General features: G+C 43.0%; 1 protein-coding gene across 1 annotated transcript in view; it reads left to right on the forward strand.

Moving 5' to 3' along the window:
• The window catches only part of actn4 (actinin, alpha 4), a 64,728-nt gene that overhangs the window by 18,422 nt on the left and 20,067 nt on the right, over positions 1-26,239 (forward strand). The window contains 3 exon segments of the mRNA XM_020655059.3: positions 21,587-21,701; positions 23,000-23,119; positions 25,759-25,845. Of these exon segments, the coding sequence (XP_020510715.2) occupies positions 21,587-21,701; positions 23,000-23,119; positions 25,759-25,845 (322 nt within the window).

The raw sequence follows: 26,239 nt of genomic DNA on the forward strand, positions 1-26,239 counted from the left end.
AAAATGTAGGCCTACCTGAGGGCCACGTTGAGGGTTGATGGGGGCCGCATGTTGCCAACCCTGCTCTACATTTAAGTGTTTAAAGCATCTTAGTCTTGTTTTGCGTAATTAATCACACCGATCGTGTTGGAAAAGTTCTTCATGTGTCACCTTCAAACTATCATGTAGTGTGTTTTTATCGCCTGCTGTTAGCTCACAAAACAAATCAAAAAGGTTCACCTGGAGGCGTCCATGTTGCTTGTTCCACTTGTTGCTTTTTAACATCCAAACTGGAACCCGGTCAACCCAGGTGTGACATGCATCTATCCTGTATTTACTGCCTCACTGATGATATATTCTGTCACCAATCTGTTCCCGTTTCCTGAAACCTGCAGCATATGCAGGTTTTATAACGACACAATCAAGAGCCGGCCCTCCACTCTTAAATATCAAGGATGTTTGATGGGACTCCACTCATCATTATCTCTGTTATCACTGGAGGACAACAACACAGCGAGGTGCGGGAACAGTCTGTCGCACAACAAGTACAAAAGGAAGGACACCAGAAATGACTAAATAAATAACTTGTTTAAAGTAGTCTTAAGAAGTTCTCCTTCAGATGAACTTTAATAAAAGGTATCGGTTACAGCAGAGCTCAAACTGTAATGTTAATTTCTGTTTCAGTCAGACGTCTGAATGAGAGCGCAGAGTGTGTGACTATTCAACAAGTCTCTTTGTTTGTAATGTTGCTGATGATCATCAGTCAGCACATGTTTCCTCTGATTCATCGTCATTCACAACTCACATCATCATCATAGTGTTCTTAGAGAAGTCCAGTCAGTGTTACTCCCAAAGCAACACACACACACACACACACACACACACACACACACTTTGTCTATCACGTGCAAACCTCCAATCATGAGGTTTCTGTAAATACACTTACCTCAGGTTGTGATAGGTCATGGGCAACATGGAGCTGTACAATAATCTGATGTAATTTAGTTTACTCCTCCAGTTGTTGTTGATCTGATGCTCTCATCCAGGCTAATCCAGTGTTTCCTAACTCCATGTATACATGACTGTGTCCATGTTTGTTGTAGTAGCGGCTGTGGCTCAGTGGTAGAGGGTTCAATCCCAAGCTCCTGCAGCCCCATGTCCAATGTGTCCTCGGGCAAGACACTTAACCCCAAATTGCTCCCGCTGCTTCATCAGTGGCATATGAATGAGATTAGTGATTTATGATAGTCTCACTACTCAGCAGCCTCTACCATTAAGGTGTGTAGGTGTGACCTGCGGGGTAAAAGCTCTTTGAGTTGTCAGAAGACTAGAAAAACGCTGCACAAGCTGAAGTCAGTTTACTGTTCTCGTGACACTGCAGGCTGCTAAAGCATGTTTTTTCAAAGATTTCTTTTTGGGGCTTTTTGTGCCTTTTAATGGAGAGATAGGACAGTGGATAGAGTCAGAAATCAGAGAGAGAGTGGAATGACATGCGGGAAAGGAGCTACAGGCTGGACCTGAACCCGGGCCGCCCGCTTGGAGGAGCAAGGCCTCCATACATGGGGCGAGCGCACTAACCACTGCGCCACCAGCGCCCCTGCTTAAGCATGTTTTGCGGTGGTTCATTCATGTTAATTAATCCTGCAGCCATAGATATAGTCATTCTTTGTGTCATCCTGACAGAAACGTGTTCACAGATGCCCTTAACTGCCTCACAGAGAGCTGGCATGGAAACAACACTACGCTTTGTGAAAAATAAAAAGTAGTAGTGTTTCCCTCCTGCCTGAACTGATCAACAGCAGAGCCACAGAACTGTCGCAGCAGCTCTGGAAAGATTCAGCCAGCGGTTTTCATAAAAGGGTCGACACAAACAGCTGACGCTTCGCCCCTGCCAACCGCTGTCAGGCCTGCCAAGCTCCTGATTAGGACTGTTAGAAATATACAAACACACACTCACATACGCGTGTGTGTAATGATAATAGTGACCTCAGCTCATTCAGTGATTGGAGAGCTCTGGTTTAGTAACGGGAGGTCAGGAGGCTGATGACAGAATAAAAAACACTACACTGGCTACTGCTGGCTGGAGAACAGCTGGAAATATGTCTGATGTTGCATCACAACAAGGTGACAGATAACGGTGAAGGTGAAAAGGAGACTTCAGTGTTAAACAGTCACCGTCCTCCTGGTCGTGTCAGATCACTGTTTCTCTCCTCGCTGTGAATATTTAACTTGATCTTTGTAAACATCTGAAGGTCATCACAACACGCTGTCAATCATTATGAAGCTGTCCCTGATACCCACAACACATGAAGTAACACAGAGCTCATGATCCTACTGTTGATCTGAGACTGGACGGGGTGAACCGGAGCGACTCTCTGGGGTCTTATGGGTCGAGAAACGATGGCGTTTGTGTCTGTAATGTAAACCCCCCCCCCCCCCCCCCCCCCCTCACTGAAAAGGAAAGCCTTGCCTGGAAGATGTTCAACGCTAACCACCGGCTTCACCACAATGATTGAGAAATGAGCGCTGTTAGCAGAGCCACATATCATCTGTCACACCATGATAGACGGAGGCTGCTGATTGGCTCTGAGCTCGGAGGCAGTGGAATCCGTTATGACAGCGAGGGTCCTCACAAGGATTGTAAAAAAAAAAGGGTTTTAATTTTACATTTTTTAGTTTCAAGTTTACAAATATGGTTAAGAAGGTCGTAGTGATGTTTCAGTTTTTGTGTGCGTGCGTGCGTGCGTGTGTGTGTGGGATCTTTCCAAGCGTGTGTGTCGGTTGTGAAATGACGGCCCTGTTGAGTCATTCTGTTTCAGTGCGTTTGAAACAGTTGGGACATTAGATTATAAAATGATCCGTCAGTTATTGCAACACCCTTGCTTGTTCTCGGTCACACACACACACACACACACACACACACTCAGCCTCTCAGTGTGTCTCAGGTGTGGCTTCAGGGAGTAAGGAGTGTGTTCAGTAAGAGGAGGAGTCAGTCATGTATTTATTAATCCATGTGTTATCTCAGTTTTGGGTATTTGGTTATTGTTCTAATGATCTTCACTTTGATGAGTTTTAATCCCTCTTTGAAAAAGTGAATAATCGTCTTTTAGCTTCATTATTGGACCATGACGACATTTTGAATCAACTACAGGTTGACATATCGAGCATTGTTTTGTACTGAAGTTGTTTTAATATGAGCTCTTTTTTAGTTTCGTTCCTGTGGTGCGTTGATGATGCAATCAGCTCAGTTGTCAGATAAAATCACCTGAATGCTGGAAAACGTAGAAGTGCACGATTTTCTTCTTTTCAAGTAATAGTTTGTCACCCGACGTACATTCTTTGAGATAGTTGGATGTACAAACACCTCCTTAAAAAAAAAAAAAAAAAAAAAGAATCAAAGAATTTAAATTTGATGCTCATCACGACCAAAGAGGCGTCTCAAATCACTTCTTTGGTCTATACACACAAATCCAAATCTTCAGAAATGTCAAAGAAACTCATGAATGAACTCCAAGCTGCACACTTCTGTAAAATGAGTGAACGTGTCGCCTTCAGAATACTGGTTAATTTTCATTTATTATTATTTTTGATAGGTGGACTAATCATTCTCGATCTGCTGTTGATGCAACAAAAAACAGTTTGACCACATCACCTCTCCCTCTGGCTGAATTATAATTCAATGTTTAATTTTTTTTTAAACATTTAATAAAATCACAGATACATTCAGTGTGTTGCTTCATTTGCTGGTGTTAGTTTCTGTTTCCTGTTCTGCTGATTATTTGTGTATCTACCACATCTTCATGACCACAGTGAGACCTTTATTCTCAGGCTGCTCTAATCAAAGAGCATTAAACTTAAAGTCGACCTTTTCTCTCTTTCTAACTGAAGAAAAGTGAAGGCAGGTGTGAAATCCACAAACAGCTCAAAGTGACGACCAGTCACCTCTAACCTGCAGTTAGCAACACCTTCTCTTCAGCTGACCTCATTCACCTTTCTGCATGAGTCAGCACACTTATCTGAATCATCCTTCACTCACTTCCTGTGAGCTTTCCTTCGCCGGGTGCGTCGTCATGGCGACCAGGCGGCCATAAAGCTTCAGATCCACTTTTACGAGTTAGCTCAGCGGTTAATGTTTTACGTCCCGCACGGTTGCTTTTGGGTCGTCGTGCATTCCTGGAGAATGAACGTGGACATCCTCCCTCCCGCCCACACTGCTGCTTCCTGTGCTCTGCCTCTGAAGACAGGAAGTGGAGAAGGCTGGCTGTGCTGATTGGCCGAGGAGGGAAAAGAAGTGATGGTGTGATATGAGAGAATCAGACACTCTGAGGGAAACACATGTTGATTCCCCAATCTGTAATTATCTCTCTGTCACTGCTTCCCTTCTTCATTCAAGCTGCACTCAAAGTTTCCTCCAGATGTTTGTTCATCAGGATTTCTTTTCCATAATCGAGCAGCTCTACTTATTTTAGTTGTAAGACACTCTTTGTTGAAACATCTGAGACAAACAGCTCTGAGCTTGTTATCAAATGTTTTTATACCACACAGGAAGTGTGCGATAGTTAATGTTTCACTTCAAAATAAAAGTACAGTGCTGTACTGCAGTGCTGACATAAGATTTTATGATGAAAATGTGACCTCTCAGAGGCTGATGCCGCTCTTCAGCGCTGGCTGTTGCTGGGTTTCCAAAGTTGGCTCCTGGCACTAACGCCTGTCTGGTAGTGATGCTAAGATTTTAGCTTTGAATGCTAAATATTTTCTTTTAATTCAATAAAACATAAAAACGATGGTGAGGAATTTCGTCCTGGCATCTGCAGCAGCTCTTGACCTGAAATTGTTCTCTCGATGGGACCGGTGGGAGAAGTGTCTCCTCCGCTGATGTTGATCTCAGAGGTCCTGTCCCTTCTGGATTTTGATTGGTCGGTGACAGATAGTGACAGCGGCGTTCCAAAGTTTAGACCGCCGTGAGCAACAAAGAACAGCTGACACCGAGGGTGGTTTTTTTAATTTTTTGATAATGGACCAGGTTCTTAGTCCTGAAGATTCTTTTAAATCTGAAAGAGATTTTAACAGTTTCTCTTATAGTCCAAACTGTAAATATGTAAACCAATCAGCTGGCTGTATGTGAAAGAATAAAGAGGACTTCTATTGCTTTTTTTGGCCGACAGAAGAAACGACGCAGGGAGAGAGAGAGAGAGAGAGGTGGGCATGAGATGTAACAGAGGTGGTCAGTTTGAAATCAGTCATGTTTGATAATCATTGAACTCCACAAGAGGCTTTGCAACTTGGAAGTAGATCAAAGCTGACTCGGGGGTTTTTTTACCCCAGTGTGTAAAACTCGACTTTTTACAAGTGGTCACAATCTCAGACTCACTGGGCTGTGTTGTTTATCTGAGCCACTCGTAAGAGCCACTCGAATGTCCTTTAGTCGAGTGTCCGAGGGAAACTGAGCTTCCGAAACACTTCTTCAGATACCTTCAGGTTTAATGAGGGAGGAGAAGTTACGAGCTCCGCTTAGTGTGAGGAGGAGATCATCAGTTTCTAATCGACACACACACACACACACACACACACACACACACACACACACACACACACACACACACACACACACACAGCATTGCCCAGTGGAGAAAAAATGTGAGATAAGGGTGGAGAGAGGAAGATGATGAAGAGGGAGTCAGAGGGAGGAAGAACATAGCTGACATTCCTGACGTCTCTGTCATGTTCAGTAGGGGTGACACTCGTCCATCTGCCGCTATGCTCTCTCTCTCTCTCTCTCTCCTTCTTTCTATCTCTCTCTCTTTTTATTCCCCTCTCTCTCTCTCTTAATTGTCCCCCTCCCTCTCTCCCTCTCTCCCCCCTGTCGTCCTGTCGCTCCCCTGTGCAGACGACAAACTGAACAGAAATGTTTGTGGTTTGTTGTGTGAGCTGAAGTGGGCGGAGTCTTCCTCTAGAAGACGACACAGTGAGATCCAGGCGAGACAACAAAAAAACCTTTTGATTTGTCCTTTGCAACAATAGATTCATTATGCAGGGAGGGGGCAACCATGCACATCTGGAAAGCTCTGATCCATGACAGTGGCATGGTGACCTGTGTTATTTGCATTCAGTTCATTAAACGTTCACTTCACCATCCAGTGTTTACCTTGACTCTCTCGCTCTCTCTCTCTGAAGAGGAGACCCCGTTCCTGATCCCAGATCACAGACTAAAGAACACTTCTTAGAGAGTCTCGTCTCTTTCTCTTTGGCCCCTCTGTCCTCCATTTGATCCAGGAAGAGTCACAGCGCCTCATTAAATCTCCCTCAGCCCCCCCACACAGAGCCGTCACTGAAGCATTAAAGTCAATGACAAAGAGAGATTAAAAACAACAAACTGACGACTGTAACTCGTCCCCTCTGCTGCTCCTTTTCTACCAGGGGAACTTGGATGAAGTCTTGCATATAGCTAGAAGACGCTCGGCTCATATCTTAAAGTTTGATTTATACTGAACACCTTAAATATTGAAATGAAACTCTGATAACATCTCTGCTTTAACGCGCTGGGTGGGATTTGTCCTCGCTGACTCCTCCAGCTTATCGTTTCAACAGTTTGACTTTTAAGAAAGAGGGATTTTCTTAAAGAACCGGAGTGATCACACATACTTTGGAGGATTAATATTTAATCTGCAGGTGATTTCTTAAGCCCAAAGTCTTGTCTGTGAATGAAGCACATGTGGGGGGGGGGCGAGCTGTACAAGGGTTCAGGTCTAATGAAGAAATTAATAATAATAATGATGATGAACATGATCACACACTGAAACCCAGAGAAGAATGAAGGCTGAGAGAAAGGAGAGAGAGACGCTTCATTTCAGAACAAACATCATTACGGGGGATTAAGAAATGAGCTCAGGGATTTGTGGTGGACGGCGTCAATATTCAGTTATGTAACTTTATGATGTGCACAAAGTCAGCACAGGAGGGTGACATGGCCTCACATGATTGGTGCAAAGTCAGAGGGTTGGAGGCCCAAGAAGAAGAAGGGTCGATTAAAATTACGGACAGCAAACGGGGAAAGTAGCCATCGGAGTATCAGGATTTATTTCCAAATGGGTTGAGACTTAGGGGAACTTTTATTTAATGGGAGTGGCATGGTTGTCACGACAACATCATTTTAAACTTTGATTTAAAATAGTAAAAAAATCAAACTGTATTTACACTAATTCTGTTACCATGGCAACATAAATGGATGTCCTATAGGTACCCAATGTTGGGTACATTTTACCAAACTAAAACACAAAATTTACCACTGAAGATCTGAAGTCTTTGTCAAGCTGAGGTGCTTTTTGGTCATTAAAATAACAGATTGTATCGTTTATAATATGTGTGTTCTAGAAAAATATGGAAGTGAAGAACAATTTGACAACTATAGGACGTGTTTTGTTACGTCAGAGTCCTGAGTAGGTTCAGTTTAGCAAACCTTAAATGCAGCCACACGGATAATAGTGATTTTCTTTAAATCCAATTCTGACCCAACTCGTCCCGTTTTAATCCATTCCCAAACCTTTTCCACATCTTAGCACAGGATGCACAAACATTTTCTTCAAAGTGTCTTTCTGGTTGTTTGAGCACGTTTGCAAAACAAAACAAATCATATTTATATCTGTAGCCTAACTGGTCTCCGTTGTTTAAGTTTCTCTCTATGCTGAAAAACAGACGATAAAAAGTCTCCACGTTGGTGTCAGATCAGTGACGCCTCATTAATTCACCACATGTGGATTTAACAGAAGAAGAAAGGTTGTGTTGTGGGCAGCTGAGCCGGTCAGATACCTGCTCTGTGCAGGGCTCTGTTACATCACTGACTTCATGATTCAGTGCACGTTTTAAATCCTGGAAGCTTCCCCTGAATTCTTCTGTCAGAACGCCAGAGTTCAAATAAAACAAACATGTTGGACAGCAGGAACAAGACGTTGTAGTCTGTCGTCCTGAATACGATCACGCAGGTAAATATAAACCCAGGTCGATGTTTCTGTTAGAAAAAAAAAACATTTCTACATTCATCAATAATTTATTCACAAAGTAGAAGAGTTCATTTTCTCCTTCACATCGAGTATAAAAAAAACAAATGCTTCTTCTGCTCGTTGTGTGTGTGTGTGTGTGTGTGTGTGTGTGTGTGTGTGTGTGTGTGTGTGTGTGTGTGTGTGTGTGTGTGTGTGTGTGTGTGTGTGTGTGTGTGTGTGTGTGTGTGTGTGTGTGTGTGTGTGTGTGTCTGTCTCTGTGTGTGTGTGTGTGTGTGTCTGTCTCTGTGTGTGTGTGTGTGTGTGTCTGTCTCTGTGTGTGTGTGTGTGTGTGTGCAACCTATTTTTGCATCATCAAGGACTTATTACCACACACACACACACACACACACACACACACACACACACACACACACACACACACACACACACAGGTCTCTGTCAGCACAGTGCAATCCGACCCCTGGCCGGACTCTTTGAGCAACAAAGACAGGAAGAGGCATAAATAAATGAACAAATGACCACACTGCTTGACACTTTACCCCCTCGTCCCCCCCGTCCCCCCCTCCTGTTTCACCTCCCACTCCTCTCTTCCTCCCTCCCTCCCTTATTTCCTCCCTTCTCTCCTTTCTCCCCTCCGTTAACGCTCCCCTTGGGTCCCTAAAAATCCACCAGGCAGCTGCTGGTTAGTTTGGACTGAAGGTGGTAAGACTTTGTAATCGGACATAAACCATGAGGGCAGATCATCGTCTCCCCTGGGGAGGGGGGGGGGAAGGGGGGGGGGGGGGGTACAGAAACAGAGATGTAAACAAGTCTCCTCAGTCTGCTGGGGTTACTCTTGTACGACCCTTCCTCTCCTGTCTCCTCTTCCTCATCCTCTTTGGATTCATTCAGGAAATCTGAAGGTTGTCAGGGCTGCACACAATAATTCTCTTTATGTTTCTCAGCTCTTCGGGATTAAATGTCATGATAACTCATCAACAATCCTCAGTTTTTCAAACAGCTCTTTGACCTTCTTATACCTCATTCATGTTTGATCCCTTACTCACTGGGTAGAGTTAAACTTGTGAATGATCAGACATTTTGAAATCACAGTCATCCCTCAGCAGTGGTTGGAAAATTAAGAAAATATTGACTCAAGGGACTCGTTTGTATTCAGCTAGTCACTATAAGGAATGTTGTCATGATATAAGAATTTAAAAAATGTATCATAAATTACCTGCAAACTCCTGCACGCTGTCTAACTAGCAGAACGTTGCTGGTAACATTTCAGTGAACAAACTTTGCTGATGTGTTTGAGCAGTTTAAACGGCCCTCTCTCTCTTTCGCTGGCTGAAGATCTGTAGTTTTAAAGCTTTTGTACTTTTTCATTATAGAGTTATTATAGCAAATGTCTCGCCTCATAAAAACGTAAACTCGTGCAAATTCACACATTTCCTTATCCGTGTGAATTCAAATCTTTTTTTTTTTTCCCACACACTTTTGTAGTCCAAATATATTATCCTAAAGTCCTTCACCAATCACAGCTTACCGCTGCAAGCGCCACAAAAACAACAGAGTGAAAATAACAGATCTTACCTTCTTACTAACAAAGATTTGATTTAAAGTCAGTCTTGGAGCACTTTTTACATTTCACACTTCATTTCTCACCAGTGTTCTTCAACAACTTTTTTTTTTTTGTTCATGGTGTTTGTTGTCTTAGCTTGTCTTCTTCCTCTTTCCCACATTCATCACTTTCCCACTCCTCCTCCTCCTCCTTCCTCTCTTCATCTTCTAACTTCCTCCTTTCCTCCCCCTTTTGCATTTCCTCTCCCCCTCCTGCCCTCCTCTCCTTAATCCTCCCTTTCCTTTGTTTCTGTGAGCTGCTATGTGGACTCCCCCCGCCGAGCGTCTGGCTGATCGCAGTCGATGGAGCTGGTTGAAAACTGTCTTCTGTGTTAAGTTGTTGACTCACATAATGGCACATCTGAGGGGCATCAGGCCGGCCAACAAGCACACACACCAATTACATGTTTGTCAGCCTCTTCTGGGAGGTGTGTGTGTGTGTGTGTGTGTGTGTGTGTGTGTGTGTGTGTGTGTGTGGTGAAAGATTGTCCCCACATCATAGCTTTCTTTACTGCCTACCTGTCAGCACATGCAGCAAGAGGGAGGCTCCCTCTGTGTGTGTGTGTGTGTGTGTGTGTGTGTGTGTGTGTGTGTGTGTGTGTGTGTGTGTTAATGATCACCTGTCCAGACTTGAGAGGATAATGAGAGCAGAACAACCTCTGCAGCAGAGCCCTGCTTCGTCTTTCCTCCTCCTCTTCTCTTCCCTCCTCGTTGTCTTTATTCATGATTATCCGTCCTCTGGTGGCCACTCGTGTTTCCGACATGAACATCTTGGCCGGCTTCTCTTCCTCTGTCGATCCTCTGCTCTTGGCTTCAGCTCTGCATTCCCCTTAATCTTTTATTATTCATCATTTCTGAGTCAGAGATATTTGCCAATCATGTGTGTGCGTGTGTGTGTGTGTGTGTGTGTGCATTTGGACATCAACACTTTCCCAAGGCAGCTCCAAAACATTCAAACAGCTGTTCAATCGTTTAGCAGGAAGGACGCTGGTTCTTCTTTTCAGGCCTTCACTTGACAAACACAACACACACACACACGATGCTCTGTGAACCCTCTCAGGTCCCTGTGTGTGTGTGTGTGTGTGTGTTTGTGTGTGTGTCCTCTGAGGGACGGTGTCATGTTCTTGCTCTGTGACTGTTGAGCGGTGCAGCCTCGACAGTAGCGGGCTGCAGATCCTCTTACACCTCTCTGTTATACGATCTGAGCTGCATGGAACCAGAGAGCAGAGGAATCTACACTGAAGCTATTCTCTCTCTTAAGTGTCTGTGTTTTTAAGGATGTTTTGGTCTGAAGAATTAGTTTCAATCTAGTCTGGACTTAATTGAGTTTGAATGTTATTAACATTATAAGGCGGCGGTGACATGTTTATTTCATTTCAAGAGTTGCATCATTTGCATTAGCTCAGTGAACTAGAGGTGTTCACCATTTTGAAATATAGGAAGAGGAATACATCATACTGGAATGTTTTACATTATAGTGAACGTATGGATCCATACAGATCCACAAATGTGTAAAAAAGATCCACAAATGTGTAAACTAATCTGCAAATATGTAGACCAATTTTAAAATATTTACTTACCTATTAATGGCTATTTTCAGAATTTACAGCTGAAAAAGGTCACTGCCATTAATAGATCAGTAAATATTTTGAAATTGGTCTACATATTTACAAATTACTTTACCCATTTGTGGATCTGTGTACGCATATTCAAATCGTTTTGCCACAATAATAGCTCCATATGCATGGGACTGCTAAACCTAACATGCTTCCAAACAGTGATACAGTTTAAGTGTCACATTAACGATGTTCTTTCTAATCGTTAAAGGGACATGTTTCTGACCCACCTGGTGAAGCATCAAAGATAGACTTCATAAAGTCATGATGTTTGTCATGTGGCAGATGAAAGTATCCACTTTCACAATAAACACAAGAAACATTGCATGCTGTGATTTTTGCGTTTGTTAATTTTAATCTGTTGTTTAGTCTTGACTAAAAAAAGCAGCTAGCTTCTCTCAGCTGGTGCAAAATGCTGCACTTTAACTCTGAAACTGAGAATCTTAAGATATCGCTGAGTGGACATCGGGTCGTGCAATTGATCGCTATGTGATTGTTACTGCAAACCCTTTACGAGAGTCTGAATTAACACAATAAATAAGAGAGCAGTGTGTCCTCATGTGCACACTGACCCACTGGATGGAGACTTGAGTTTAATGCTCATACTTACACACTGTTCTGATTCAGTCACATGAAGCTAGTGCTAGCTTTCAACTACCCTCCCATGATTTTATTCCGCCTTAGTGCTGAAAACAAAGAAACTTTTGTGTATATTCTAAAACACATGTTGCAATTGAAGTTGATATATAAAACATGAAGAACAAGAGAATGGTTAGACGTATAACTGTGAATTATAGTGAATATGCACTCTTTAGTTTTTCTTGTACCTCATCGTTGAAGTTGTAAAATAAACAAAAGCACAGGCGATGTTTTAGTAAAAGTCGAGGGCTGGTGAGTTAGCGTTCCATAATTACGACGTGCCTGCGTCTCTATGTGTTTACATGGGAAACGCTCTTAAACTGAGCCTGTCTGCTCTGCTTGTCGGAGAATAGAGTCTGACCTGTGCTCTGCAGCGTTTGAAGCTAAACAGTGTGTGACAGTAGTTAGCAGAGCTGCTCTTGTCGCACGCCACAGCCCTTTTTTAATTGGCCTGCCTCTAAGAATAGGAGGCCTTGTGTGTCAGGCCAGGCCAGACCAGACCAGTAGCTGAGCTTTATTCACAGGGCCAGGCCAGCATGGTGTGGGCAGCAGTTTGGTCTGGTGCAGCCCCAGTCCAGTCTTAGTACGGCCCAGTCCAAGTTCTTTGTGGTTTAACCTCCAGCCAGCAGGTCCTCATATAACTGTTTTTAACTAGCAGCAGCAGCAGAACAAACCTGACCATCTGCTGCTGCTTCACTTTTACTCTTTCATTCGTCGTCCCCTGCTCATGCTTCTCATTCATACAACACCTTCATGTTGTTTGGTTTAACCAGTCACCAGGTAATAATATGACTTGATTTAGAGGTGGGCGATATGGGAAAAATATCATATCACATTTTTTTTCATACTGATCTTTAGACAAATTTGTAAGTTACTGACCAGGTCAACCAAACTTATTTCCCTGTAGGCCTATATTGTTTTTAAATGCACAAAACTGGGAGGTCTCCCATCCAGAACATCTTTAGCAACAGAAATGTCTTTCCCTCGATTTGATCAATATTTATGCACAATTCAAAGGTTTTCTGCACCACTTGGAAATTCTGATTTAGTGATGTGTCCTCTTTTTTTATGTTCATGATTGTATGCTCTGTTAGTGTGCTTCCAGAAAGTCCTCCTTTTATACTTTTCCTGTTTCTCTAAATTGTTATATTTCCACTCTCACAGGATGTTGCAGCAGCGTTGTTGTTGATGCTCTATTTGAAGATTTAGATCTGCAGCAGAAGCACACGGTGTGCAGGATGAACAGTGCGAGCCTGATTAATTCAAACCACACTCTCTAAGGTTCAAATGATCAGTGTGCAAAGTGTTCACAGAAAGTTGTTTGAGCAGCTTCATCTCATAATAGAATCTGGATGTAGCGGGGAGAAAGATTAGATTAAGCACATGTCCCGGCCGTGTGCAGAGAGAGCCTGTGTTCTGAATCTGCAGGTTATGTGTGAGTGTATAAAAATATGTGGGAGACCTTGGGTGTTAGACTGTGAGATGTGCTGAGAATAAATGAATCACGTCGATGTAGACCTTGAATCAGAGAAAATGTGTTGCTGTGTGCGTGTGTGTGTGTGTGTGTGTGTGTGTGTGTGTGTGTGTGTGTTTGCATCATCACTGTCTGTTCCTGGTATTCACTGTATTCACTGTGTCACTTCTATGAAAGATATAATGAAATCTGATTTGACACAAGTGCGATGGTGTTTGTTGAAAGTATGTTTGGTTTCTTTTGGTCGGTGAAAGAGCGCCTGTCGATGAGGAACAAGACGAGCTGCCACACAAACAGCCTGTCATGTGCAGAGCCGCTTTGAGAGTGAGCTCACCAGGGAGAGAAAAGGGTGTGTGTGATAAAGACAACACACACACACACACTCACACACACATTTACACAACTGACGTCATGCAGAGAAATGTTTGCCAGTTGAGCAATAACAGTGTTCAACTTGAATCATTCTTCTCAGGTGTAGGAAGACACACCCTGAATGTGTGTGTGTGTGTGTGTGTGTGTGTGTGTGTGTGTGGACTCTTAAGAATAAAGCACCTATATAGTCAGAAAATTGCCTATGCATTAAGAAAATGGGTGTGGGGATAATTGGTGTGTGCATGCTATAAATAGAGTATCAGAGAGCTGTACACTGATATATCATAGGTGTGTGTGTCTGTGTGTGTGTGTGTGTGTAGCTGGTAAGATGTAATTTGTGTGTCTCTTGAGCACATTCTTGTCTAAGGTGTGGCGTCCATGTTTGTTCGCTTGTTAAAGATGTGTTTTTTTGGTTTTGTAAGGATAGGGGGGGATTTGAAAATGTCACATCATCATCGTCCTTAGAAACACACAACTGAGATTTATAAAATGACTCAGATCATTAAAATGAAGATTGGACTGTGGTCTGAGTTAACTCTGATGAAGTTGAGGTTGCAGATAAAACATTAAGACTCATGTAAGCAGATAAAGGTTTTAGGTGTGGCTCTGAGGAGAGAGAGAAACAGGAACAGTTATCTCATCTTAGTGTTTACCAGCTTTAAGTCTGGAACATCACAACACCACAATCAACGTATCACAAGTGTTACCAAGACCCACAGTGATGACCCCGATGTCATCACACCCATAGTGTGTGTGTGTGTGTGTGTGTGTGTGTGTGTGTTTGTGTGCAGCTCCTGGCATGTTTTAAAGTTTATGTCACATTCACCGATTGATATCTGAACCCTGACCTTTGACCCTGTAAGCGCAGTAAGAGATCAGTGTTGAAAGACTGCTGAGGTCATCCTGATGACTCCCGTACATGTGCTCATATATATGTGTGTGTGTGTGTGTGTGTGTGTGTGTGTGTTTGAAAAGAGAGATCAAACAGCTGACCCCATTAGACCCCATTAAGCTCCCTCTCTGTCTCACACTCTTGCAGCAGTAAAGCAGTGTGGAGACAGTAGTATATCTGCCAGAACGCTAAACTACTACCACACACACACACACACACACACACACACACACACACACACACACACACACACTCTCTTCACAGGTCACATAGAATCCTGCACCCTGACGACCTGAACCCTCAAACACCCATGTGTCCCTCTTTTTCAAGCTTCACATCAGCAGTGTTATAGATGTTTACACAAAGGGGGAAAGGGGATCCAAGATGCTCCAGAGTCTGACACTAGATGACAGTTGTTGTTTTGAGACTTTTTTATCAACGCTGATTGGACGTATTCAGAGTATCAGCGAGTAAATGGAAAAGAGTATGGAGCAGCTTGCATGGAAATCGCACCGGTTGCATGATTTAACATCAGAATCTCCGCCCGCTTGCTCACTGAGAATCCATATTTTTCCTGCATGGGTCATACAACTTCAGCTGTTTGTGTTCACACAAGCAGCTCACCCCTAAAACCACAAGAACTTTTTTAGGAGTTTTTTCATCAGAGTCGGAGTTACCCTCTGACCTTGAGTCTTCAAAACCACAGTTGGCGTCTAAATATTCATATTCATACATTCATTTTCTTCTGATTATCAACAAAAACTTGATGCTGTGAATGGAGTATCTCCCCTACAAAACGCCACACATGGGATGGATATGTCTGTGCATCAGCAGTAACTACATCATGATGATTTAAAGTCTGGTTTATCTGTCAATGTTTCAAAACTGCCAAAGCAGCTTAAACATCTCCTCGTCGTCGTGATTACATGTGAAGGTTTAAAGCGTTACGTTCCAGCGGTGATGATAACTGAGAGGATGTTCTTCACTGTACAGCGGTTACAGCAGTTATGTAATAGATACCCGAGGATAAGAGCTTCATGCCTCCAATGTAAAACCTTCTTAACACTCACAGATCCAGCTTTGCCTCGGCTGCTTCCCACACAGTCTTCAGCTTGTTATGTGTGTCCTGAGCTCAGGTCAGAAATCCTCCCCGTCTCAAACGTCTGACCTGATGTTTGTGTAGCCAACACAGAGCTCCAGCTTTAACAAGGCTTCACTGGCACCCGGTCCTCTTCGCTCCATTAACTCACTGCAAAGAATTAGGGTCAGCTCACTTTTCATTTAGGCAATTCACAAAGTTGATGACCTTCAGAATCATTTCATGGTGCAACTTCACTGACCTTCAAGATGAATTACTCAAAATACATCAGTAGGGATGTTACGTTAAAGGCTTTATATGTGATGTTTTGATCCAGCAGATGTCGCCCTTGAGCACCAGCATGAAACCAAAACAACTGGCGCTGCATTGTTGTGTTAGCATGCTAATGCTAGCGATCTTTATTATGCTGGTATCTTCACACTGCATGTAAATTTACCTGAAATGAGCGTGATCTAGAAACACAGTTAAGCAGTGAGTACAGTATGTTATTCTTCTTTTCTCTAGTCCCTCAATTAAACAACTTTTATACGTGAGGGGAGGAGTCAGCCGGCTGTCCTGGCGATGTAAACAAAGTGAAGATAGGACTCTGAAAACTCTGAAAACATCACAGACAGTGGGACTCGGGTGTTACACCCATTGTAGACAGTCATGACTCACAGAGTTATTTTCAGAGGATAGACTTGATTTATATACATATTAAGCCTTTAACTCACCGCCCAAAAAACTGGACAATTTAAATTAAAAGCAAGTTTTCTGCATTTCTAAACAAAGACTCTGTGATGCAGGTAACCTAGTTAGTGCATGCAGCCCATGTCGGGAAGCTTTAGTCCTATAAGCGGGTGGCCCGGGTTCGAAACCGACCTATGGCTCCTTTTCCCGCATGTCATCGCCCACTTTCTCCCTCCTTGATTTCTGAATCTATCCTCTGTCCTATCTTTAAAAATAAAGGCATAAAAATCCAAAAAATATACCTTAAAAAACTCAATTTTTTTAGCTTTTGGGTTCTAAATGGCTATCGGATATTCTGTTATTTAAAGCAGCTTCATTAACTGGTAACAAAGTGAACCAGACTCCATTGATAAAAAACAAACAGTACTATGTAGAAGAGGAGAGTTTCTGCTTTATTGTGCCTGCTCAGTTTATTTGAGTTATCATAAAACCCTTAAGTTAACAAGCAGTAAACAATCGACCTCCTGTTTGAGGGGTCAAATGAAAGTCCTTCATTTGTGCTTTTAACAGGAACAATGTCATCTGTTTCATTTTAAAGTTTATACCTCTGGAGTGATTATTTCTGATATTTTGAGAGTCAGAGTTTGGACCTTCTTTGCCGAGTTGTCCCAGAGGATTACTTTGAAATCATTTCAGTCGATTTCCCCGGCTGCTGGCTGAACGTCCACGGAGCGTTTCCAAAGACTTTTTGTATTTATGAAATATTTAAACGCCCAAAATATTTCCAAATAGGACCCAGCCCGGCCTTGAATATTTGATAATAGTTGTTTGTAACGTCTCAAGCTGAATGACTTCAATCTGAGGGTTATTTAAAAATGAATGCCCGACTGTCCTCAGATATCACATGATGATAAGTGAATCAGTGTCGCAGTGTTGAGAGATAATGGACAGGAAGTACATGCAGCATGATGAGGAAGCTTCAGAGTGAGAGAGTAAAATGTTTAAAGCAGAACTGTTCCATCTGCTTTCTTTTGCTTCAGCATGTTCCTGTGTCAGTCTGAGCTGTAATCTGTGTGTGTGTGTGTGTGTGTGTGCGTGTCTGTGCTCGCTCCAGCCTCACAGCAGCACCACACCTTCATGTCCTTGAATGACAGCAGATACGCTGAGGCATGCTGCATTTCCCCCCCGCGCTAAAAAAAACATCTGAACAGAATTCAGCAGAGGTTTTATTGTTCTCAGAACAGCCTGATGGACAGTCGGCTGTCACGATACCATCATTTCAATCTTTCCTGCACACTGCTCTCTTTCTTTCCCTTCGACAGCTTTTGGTGAAATTAACACCTGAAGATCTGATCTTTTTTTTAAGCTTTGGGTCCTTTTGATATTAAAAAATTTGACCAATCAATCTTTTAAATATGACAACATGTCACTGGCCTGCTCACAGGGCTCGATCAGACTCTGCTGATAAGAGGCTGAAGTGTCCTTTGAAGGGACAGCTTGGGGGTCTTTCCTGTGACCCTGCAGGGCGGGGATGAAAGCGTGTCGTCTTTGTGATCTGCAGCGTTGTGTGTGCAGGTCTGAACCTGTCACTGGTTGTAGTTTCTCTGCAGCTCGTCACCACTCCCAGCAGCCTCCGTCCTGATTGAAAGCTGCACTCTGATGCAGGACAGGAACACGCTCTTTAAATCTGTGAGCTGCGGTCTGAAGGATGGGGGTTTGATGCCCGGCTCCTGCAGCGTGCAAATGTGTATGAATGGTGTTCTTGATTTGTCCTTTGCCTGATATTGTGTTGTTTCTATTTTTGTCTTTTTCTGTTCCATCTTGGACTTTTTGTTTTGTTTTTATAATTTCATTTGTGTGGATTTTAAATTCATGTTTGTATGAGTGGACCCCAGGAAGAGTAATCACTACTTAGGTAGTGGCAAATGGGGGATCCAAATGAACAACAATGGGATTAGTAAGTGATGGGCTGGTGTGTGAACGGGGTGAATGTGTGTCATATAAACATTGTAGGAAGCACTCTGAGGGTCAGGTGACTAGAAAAGTGCTGCCTGAGAACCGTCCTTTTTACAGTTTGATTACTGGACAGTCAGCAGCTTGAGACATGGCAGCATTTCATCGGGTTGTTATATCCACTTTGATTGACGACAACATTTCATGTGTTTTTTTTATCCTGTATCCAAATCATCTTCTATAGCTTTAAATGAAAATGTGATTTTTCTGTGGCTCCTTCCACCTTCACATGATGAGCTACTCGACTCGTGTACAGCACTTTTTAAACCATCGACGTTAAACGACAGTAACGTCTGTTTGAAGATGTTGAAGTCTTTGTTTTTTTTTACAACAGATTAACAATAGTTAGTAACTTTAAACACATTGTACCCTCTCCTCTGCCTGAGCCGTGCTGGAAGGTGATCTTGTTTTTTGAGTTTTGAGTCGACGGTGATGGAGCTGCTTCTCTCCGATTGTGCTAAACTGAGCTGAAGCTTCCTGTCGTTGCCGTGCCACTTCCTGCTGCATTGTTGTTAAATCCGAGTGTGTGTCCGTGTGTGGTACAGGGGGGCATTATCTTTCCACTCCCCCCCTCCTCCCTCCTGCTCCCCTTTACTCTCTCTGTATGTCTGTTTGTTTATCTGAAACGTATCCCCCCACCTCCCCTTCCCTCCTCCTCTCCGTCCTCACAGTGGGTCCTGGTCCTGGTCCGGTCTCAGGATGGGACCCCCCCTCCTCTCCCTCCTCTCCCTCCTCTCTCTCGCTCTATATATATATATACATGTATGATTGTGTGTTGGGGGCTGGTATGGGACGGTCTGGGGGAGGGTCACAGAGCCAGAGTAGGCTGCACAGGGGGCTGAAGGGTGCCATTATCCACGAGGCTCAATGGGCGCTTTGTGCCGGTGGTCACAGTGGGCCAGTGGGGAGAGGGGCAGGGCAGCGAGCAGCACCCTGTCATAATGTTGTTTTTTTTTTTTTTACACAGAGCAGGAAGGGCAGACAGAGAGGAGGTGGAAGAACACTGAGAGTCGTTTAGCTGATTTTATATTTCTGTCAAACACAGAAAGTGTGAGTTGGTCTCAGATTACATGAGATGTCATGAATTTAGAGTCCAAGAGTTTCAAATGACTCCACAATGACTCCTCGTCTTCTTCACTCATTGAATCGTTGGTTTCAAATTTTGATATCTCAATAAAAAAAATGGTTTGAGCGCTCTCGAGATTTCCTCTTAATTTGCCTCACTGCGTCAGTTCTCCTCACGGCGGCTTCTCATCGCATGAACGTTTAAAAAACAAACAAAAAAGTGTGAAACGAGGCGACTCCAGAAGGGACAAGCCGACTCCCTGAGAGCCTGCTCGATGCTTGAATGAATCGTGGGATTTGACCACACTCAGCACTCAAGCACTTCCTGGAAACACGCCCACAAAGTCGACCAGAAAGAGTCTACTAAAGATGTTTAATGTGCAAAGATATACAACTGAAGGGAAACTGAAAATCCTCCTTAAAGCTTCAGAATTTACAAAATGACACTGATATGAAAACCTTTGAATGAACATTTCAGCAGGCGCCTGCGTCATAGAAAAAAGACCGTTTACTCCACATTCCTGCTGGAGATTTAACGTCTCCCTTCCTTATTTCTCCCTCTACATACTGCATGTTCCCTCTGAAGATATTCACTATTCTGTTCAGTGAAACAACACAAAGCTCTCTGTGCTTGGTGCTGGTTAGAAGTCACTTCCCTTGCAGGACGTTGTGACATTTCAAAGATGCCAGTTTGTCAATGTGAAATACGAGCACCAGCCTGACATTCAACATGTATTTTGGGTCGCTTGGCATTTTTACGCTCTTCCCCTAAATTATGTAAGAAGCCAGAAAAAAACATTGGACACATTGATTGATGATGTGCCATAGCTGAGATTTCTGCAGCGTGGCGTGACAGTCCCGTGCCCTCGTCGCTCCCAAAGTTCACAATCAAATGATTTGAAGCACTCAAACATGGAGGCCAGGCAGAAACTGATGTGCGTCTGTGATTTGTTTGTTGAATCAGTCTGATCTCAGATGTTTGACTCGTCTCTTTTTAGAGATCAACGGTCGAGTTTCTTACTCATAAACCTCTGGAAGCGTCGGGCTTTTAATCTTTGATCTTTTTAAAGTTGTCAACATTTTGCACACAGTTCTTTTTGATACCACATGTTGATCTGATCTCTGCTGTCTTAATGATCGATAGCATCGCAGACTACTGAAGCTGCACTCATCATGATTTATCCAAAGCTGCCGAGAGAGAGAACTGCAGTTTGTCTTTTTGGTTTCTCATAAAAGATCCCAAAGTATTTGTGTTATTCAAACTGTCAAAACTTAAAGGTGGAACAAATCGAGTATCAGCTGCTTAGGACTTCGATATTTGTTGCCATGGTATCGAAAAACAGTTACGGATATGATTCAATGTTTTTCTAATGTTGTAACAAAGTTTGGATTACTGGTACCGAGACAACCCAGTTTAGTTTCATCTCACAAAGACGAGGATGTGTTTCCTGTTTGTGACCACAGGAAGGTTGTCAAAATGTTTCATAATTAGATATTTGGAATACTTTTTATACACACTGATTCAGCAACACAGAGAGAGAGAGAGAGAGAGAGATGTTCCGATACCGAAATGTTTGCAATGCAGACAGTTAGCTTGACATTTTTGGTAATAAATAAAAAGGAAATGACCCAAAATTAGCGGACTTGGACAGTTACTTCTGTTCCCATGGTAACAAAAGAAGGATTGAGATCATCTATTTTTGACTAGGATTGTATTAAACTTCAACATCCTGGTATTTATTGACAACTCTAGTCAACAGGTGAATTATTCCCACAGTGTGATAGAAGAAAAGACTGTGAGGAGAGAAAGTGAGTGAGTCATGAAAAAGAGGTTTTTGACTTCGTTAGCTCGTGTGTTGATTTTATTCAGCGTTGAACTGCGAGCGGCACATTTTCACGTGTTTGACATTTTGTTGAGAATGTTTTTTTTCCGAGATCACTCGATGTTCTTGTTTCCATTGTGTCATAACAACGTCTGTCTCCGCCCCCTTTTCTTCGGCCGCTTCCTGGTTTTTCAAAAAGCTGCTCTCTGACCTCCTTTTCCCGTCTATTCAATTCAGATTTCTGTGATTTCTTTTTTCAATTCAAAGATGTTTATTGTCATGAAAAGCTGAAAAAACACAGAATAATAACCCCCCCCCCCTCTCCTGTTTCTGTGTTCTCCCTCAGACCTTCACTGCCTGGTGTAACTCCCACCTGAGGAAATCCGGAACGCAGATCGAGAACATCGAGGAGGATTTCAGAGATGGACTCAAACTCATGCTGCTGCTGGAGGTCATCTCAGGTAACTCCTCATCTTCATCATCCTCATCATCATCTGCAGGACCCGAAAGCTCTGAGTCACCAGCAAACTAGTCCCAAGTTTTTAATTAAACTTAAGTGGCTGTTGTGATATCAGATTAATGTTCACAAGGAAGCTGTCCAACACACACACTTCCCCACACACACACACACTTCCACACACACACACACACACACACACACACACACACACACACACACACACACACACACACACACACACACACACTTCCCCACACACACACACACTTCCACACACACACACACACACACACACACACACACACACACACACACACACACACACACACTTCCCCACACACACACACACAAACACACACAAACACACACACACACACACACACTTCCCCACACACACACACACAAACACACACAAACACACACACACACACACACACACACACACACACACTTCCCCACACACACACACACTTACACACACACACACAAACACACACACACACACACACACACACACACACACAGACACACACACACACACTTCCCCACACACACACACTTCCACACACAAACACACACACACACACACACTTCCCCACACACACACACACTTCCACACACACACACACTTCCACACACACACACACACACTTCCCCACACACACACACACACTTCCACACACACACACACTTCCACACACACTTCCACACACACACACACTTCCACACACCCCAACACACACACACACTTCCACACACACACTCGTATTTCATCGAGCTGGGGCCGGAGTTTCAAAGCTGCCCCCGAGCTGTCTGTCAGAGTGAAAAATGTTCTCAGATGTTGAAGAAGCGCAGCGTCTGTGTCCTCTGCAGGGTGTGGTCGTTCAGTTTTCTAACCTCAGATCTGAGACGTTTATTAAAAAACAGGAGGAACACCCTGCTGCTGCAGATCTGCTGTATCTGTGAGAGATACTGTAGGTCCTCTCTGGGGGTTTTTTGGGTTTAATTGCGGGGTTGCAGCAGTGAACGGGTTCCTATTGGCGGGGGTAGAGGACTATTTGGAGTGCTGTTACCCCGTAATGAACTTTTGACTCTGTGCAGATTTTTTATTCACATTAATGTCAGCTCTTTTTTTCTGCTGCGCGTGATGCTGACATCCCCGCTGTAACGTTAGCTTCCTGACTGAGAGTCGTTCTGCTGAGCCCGTGGAAACACCGCAGGAGCTACCTCACTCACTCACTTTGTGCTTGTTCCCTTGTGTGTGTGTGTGTGTGTGTCTGTGTGTGTGTGTGTCTGCAGGAGAACGGTTACCCAAGCCCGAGCGAGGAAAGATGAGGGTCCACAAGATCAACAACGTCAATAAAGCTCTGGACTTCATCGCCAGCAAGGGAGTCAAACTGGTCTCTATCGGAGCAGAGGGTAAGCCTGCAGTCATTCAGATTCAGATTCAGATTTTTTATTGTCCCCCAAGGGGAAATTTGCGTTGCAACAGGAGCACACAGAAGACAAGAAACACAAGGACAACATCACCATAAAAACATGAACCAAACAAATTTTAAAAAAATCAGACAACACAGCAAAATATAAAACCAAATAAAATCAGTCAAGAGCTCATACCAGAATGGAAATTTAAGTTATTAAAGTGCAAAGTGGAGGTGTGCAAAAGTGCAATTCAAGTGCAAAAAGAGCAACAAATAGCTAATTGTTGTTTAACATATTAATTGCACTTGGTAAAAATGAGACCTGGAGTCTTTCAGTCTTCCTCACAGGAGCTCTAAAACGACGACCTGAGGGTAAAAGGTCAAACTCAGAGTCATCAAACAAAGATCCCCGAACAGAGTGAAATATTAAACATGTTCCACATGAACGTCAGAAACCTCAAAAACGCCCCAAACACAGATTCAGTCCTCGGTTTTCACTGTGAAAACTATAAATACATTTCTTTACAATGTATGGCCCCTTGGCAAAAGTTTTTCATCTTTGTGTTTAATCCACATCAACATGAAATGACCTTTGACCCTGGATTAATAAATGAAAAGGTCACAGCACCTCTCACTGATCTTCCAGAGTCAGACAGACTCTTTTTTATCTCCTGCATGAACTGAACACCGACGTTCAGGAGCAATATTTGAACCAGCAGCAGCAGCAGAACTACATCCTTATATTGAGTTAATCTGCTATTTTTCAAGAAACAAAAGGACAAGGATGCTTCATGTGTCGATATGTCACTCCTACAGGATCTCTGGGGCACAAAGTCGACTTATCCATTAATGTCTCTGCAGCTCAGAGTGACCTGAGTACAGGTGTTAGATTACACTTACGAGTACACAAGTGTGCAGATATTTTGGGCTTTGATTTGTTGACTTTTCAAAATGCAACATAACACTTAGCAGTAAAACGCCTCCTTATAAGTATTCCTCTGTTCTGCTGATGAAGGACTGACGTTTGAGGCTGTGCAATTAAACACTGAGAAGTGTGTGTGTGTGTGTGTGTGTGTGTGTGTGTGTGTGTGTGTGTGTGAGGGTCAGCTGGAGCAGAGTGACCTCTCTACTGCTCTATCAGGACAAACGTTATTTCTGCAAGTTGACACTTCTCTCACTGAAGAGAATCGAACATAAACTAAACTTGGCCAAAATCCTGCACACACACACACACACACACACACACACACACACACACACACACACACACACACACACACACACACACACACACACACAGTCTGATTCTGGCCTTTAATGAAAGCAGCCCACTGAAGGTCATCTTCTGGAAACTGGCAGAGAGAAACACCGTTTAAAAAAAAACGGAATAGAAAATAATGAAGGGCTTTACACATCGGATCACATCAGGATTTAATGTCAGAATCATCGTATTATGTGTGTTCACCACATTTATCATGTACTCAGGATAAACTTTGAACAGTCTTAAATTGACTTTGGCGCGCTGGAATCGTCTAATCTCTTTTATCTCAGCCTCCAATGAAATCCTGTCGTGTGACTAAAGCGTGTTAGTGCGATCAGAGAGGAGGAAGTCCTTCACTCTTCTGTGTCAGAGGTCGTTTAAGAGACGTTTCCTGGTTCATCAGGACTTTAGACTTCAACCTTTCTGCTTTCAATATAACCACAGAGGTTGCAAGACAATCCTGAAGAGAGAATTAGGCTTTGATTCATCACTCATTAAAAAGTGAAGCACTGAAGACTTCAGCAGATTAGAACTACAGAAGTGAAAGACGTGGATACTAAACGCAGCAACGAGGAATGAAAGCCATGTTGGTACAAATTCACAGCTGACATCCAGGCGGTGATTGATACACTGGAAGATGAAGCATGAGAAAGTCTGAACATTTGAACTATGAGTGGAATCTAACCCGCACTGCTTGCCTTCCTGTCCTCATCGCTGTTTGTCTGTGAGCTCATTAAGCTGAGAGATATCTGTGGATCGTGATGGGAAACATGATATAATCATTACAATGTTCCAGACAGGAAATATTTTCACTCTGCTCAATAGGTTTGTAAAGGTTAGACGAGTATTTCTCCTTAAAATCAAAGAAATAAAAAACATAGTTTTCAGGACAAGAATCAGACCTTTCAGGTCAATAACGTGTCAATAAGGAATTAAATCTCTCTTTTGAAGAGGTTAAATACCGATGCACCTCTGTGCATGTGATCCATTTTCTTACAAAAACAAAAAGTGATTATATTTTCTTTATCTCCTTGTTCATATAGTGGACAGTACATCAGCAGGAAACCAGTGAATGGCGTGCTTTAGAATGTCCCCACAGGGACACATAATGTGTTTTAAACTGATGGAAAAAAAAATGACTTCCTGTATTCTATGAAAGGAATCAGTGTGTAAGTACCACAGTTGCACGAGAGCGGGAGATTGGTCAGCTGTGGAAAGTGCACAGTTGTGTGTGGGTGTGTTGGCGTTGTTAGAAGAAGCAGCAGATGTAAGTTTGTAAAAAAACAAAAACAACAGAAGTGTTAGACAAGGTTCATGATCCAGAGTGAATCTTAATGCAACACAGAAAGAATGATCATGTGTTTGTGTGTGTGCAGAAATCGTGGATGGAAATGCAAAGATGACCCTGGGAATGATCTGGACCATCATCCTCCGCTTCGCCATCCAGGACATCTCTGTAGAAGGTACGACTTGTTACTGCCCGTTTCATTTGAAAGAGCAGAGAACAACTAGAGCGCCGCAGCAGCAGCCTGACGTGTTTTTTACTAGATTCATGTTGTGCAGGAGAGCTGACGATGGATTTTGTAGGAAGTAGAGTGGAAGTAAAACGACATGAAAACCATCCACACAGACTAACAGGGGTAAAAACAGGTCTCTTCTACATGAGAGCTAACTACATCAACTCTAAGACTGAGGATGATTATGTGCAAGCAGCCAGAGCTAGGAGCAAAGTAGGGGCAGAAATATTAGTAAAGATAAACTTTATTGATCCCCCATGGGAGACATTTTTCAGCTCAAGAAACAGGAATATGATTATCAAAAATAACACAAAGTTAAAAATCAGACATGTACATCTGT

The sequence above is a fragment of the Labrus bergylta genome, chromosome 11, assembly GCF_963930695.1.
Source record: "Labrus bergylta chromosome 11, fLabBer1.1, whole genome shotgun sequence".
NCBI lineage: Eukaryota > Metazoa > Chordata > Actinopteri > Labriformes > Labridae > Labrus > Labrus bergylta.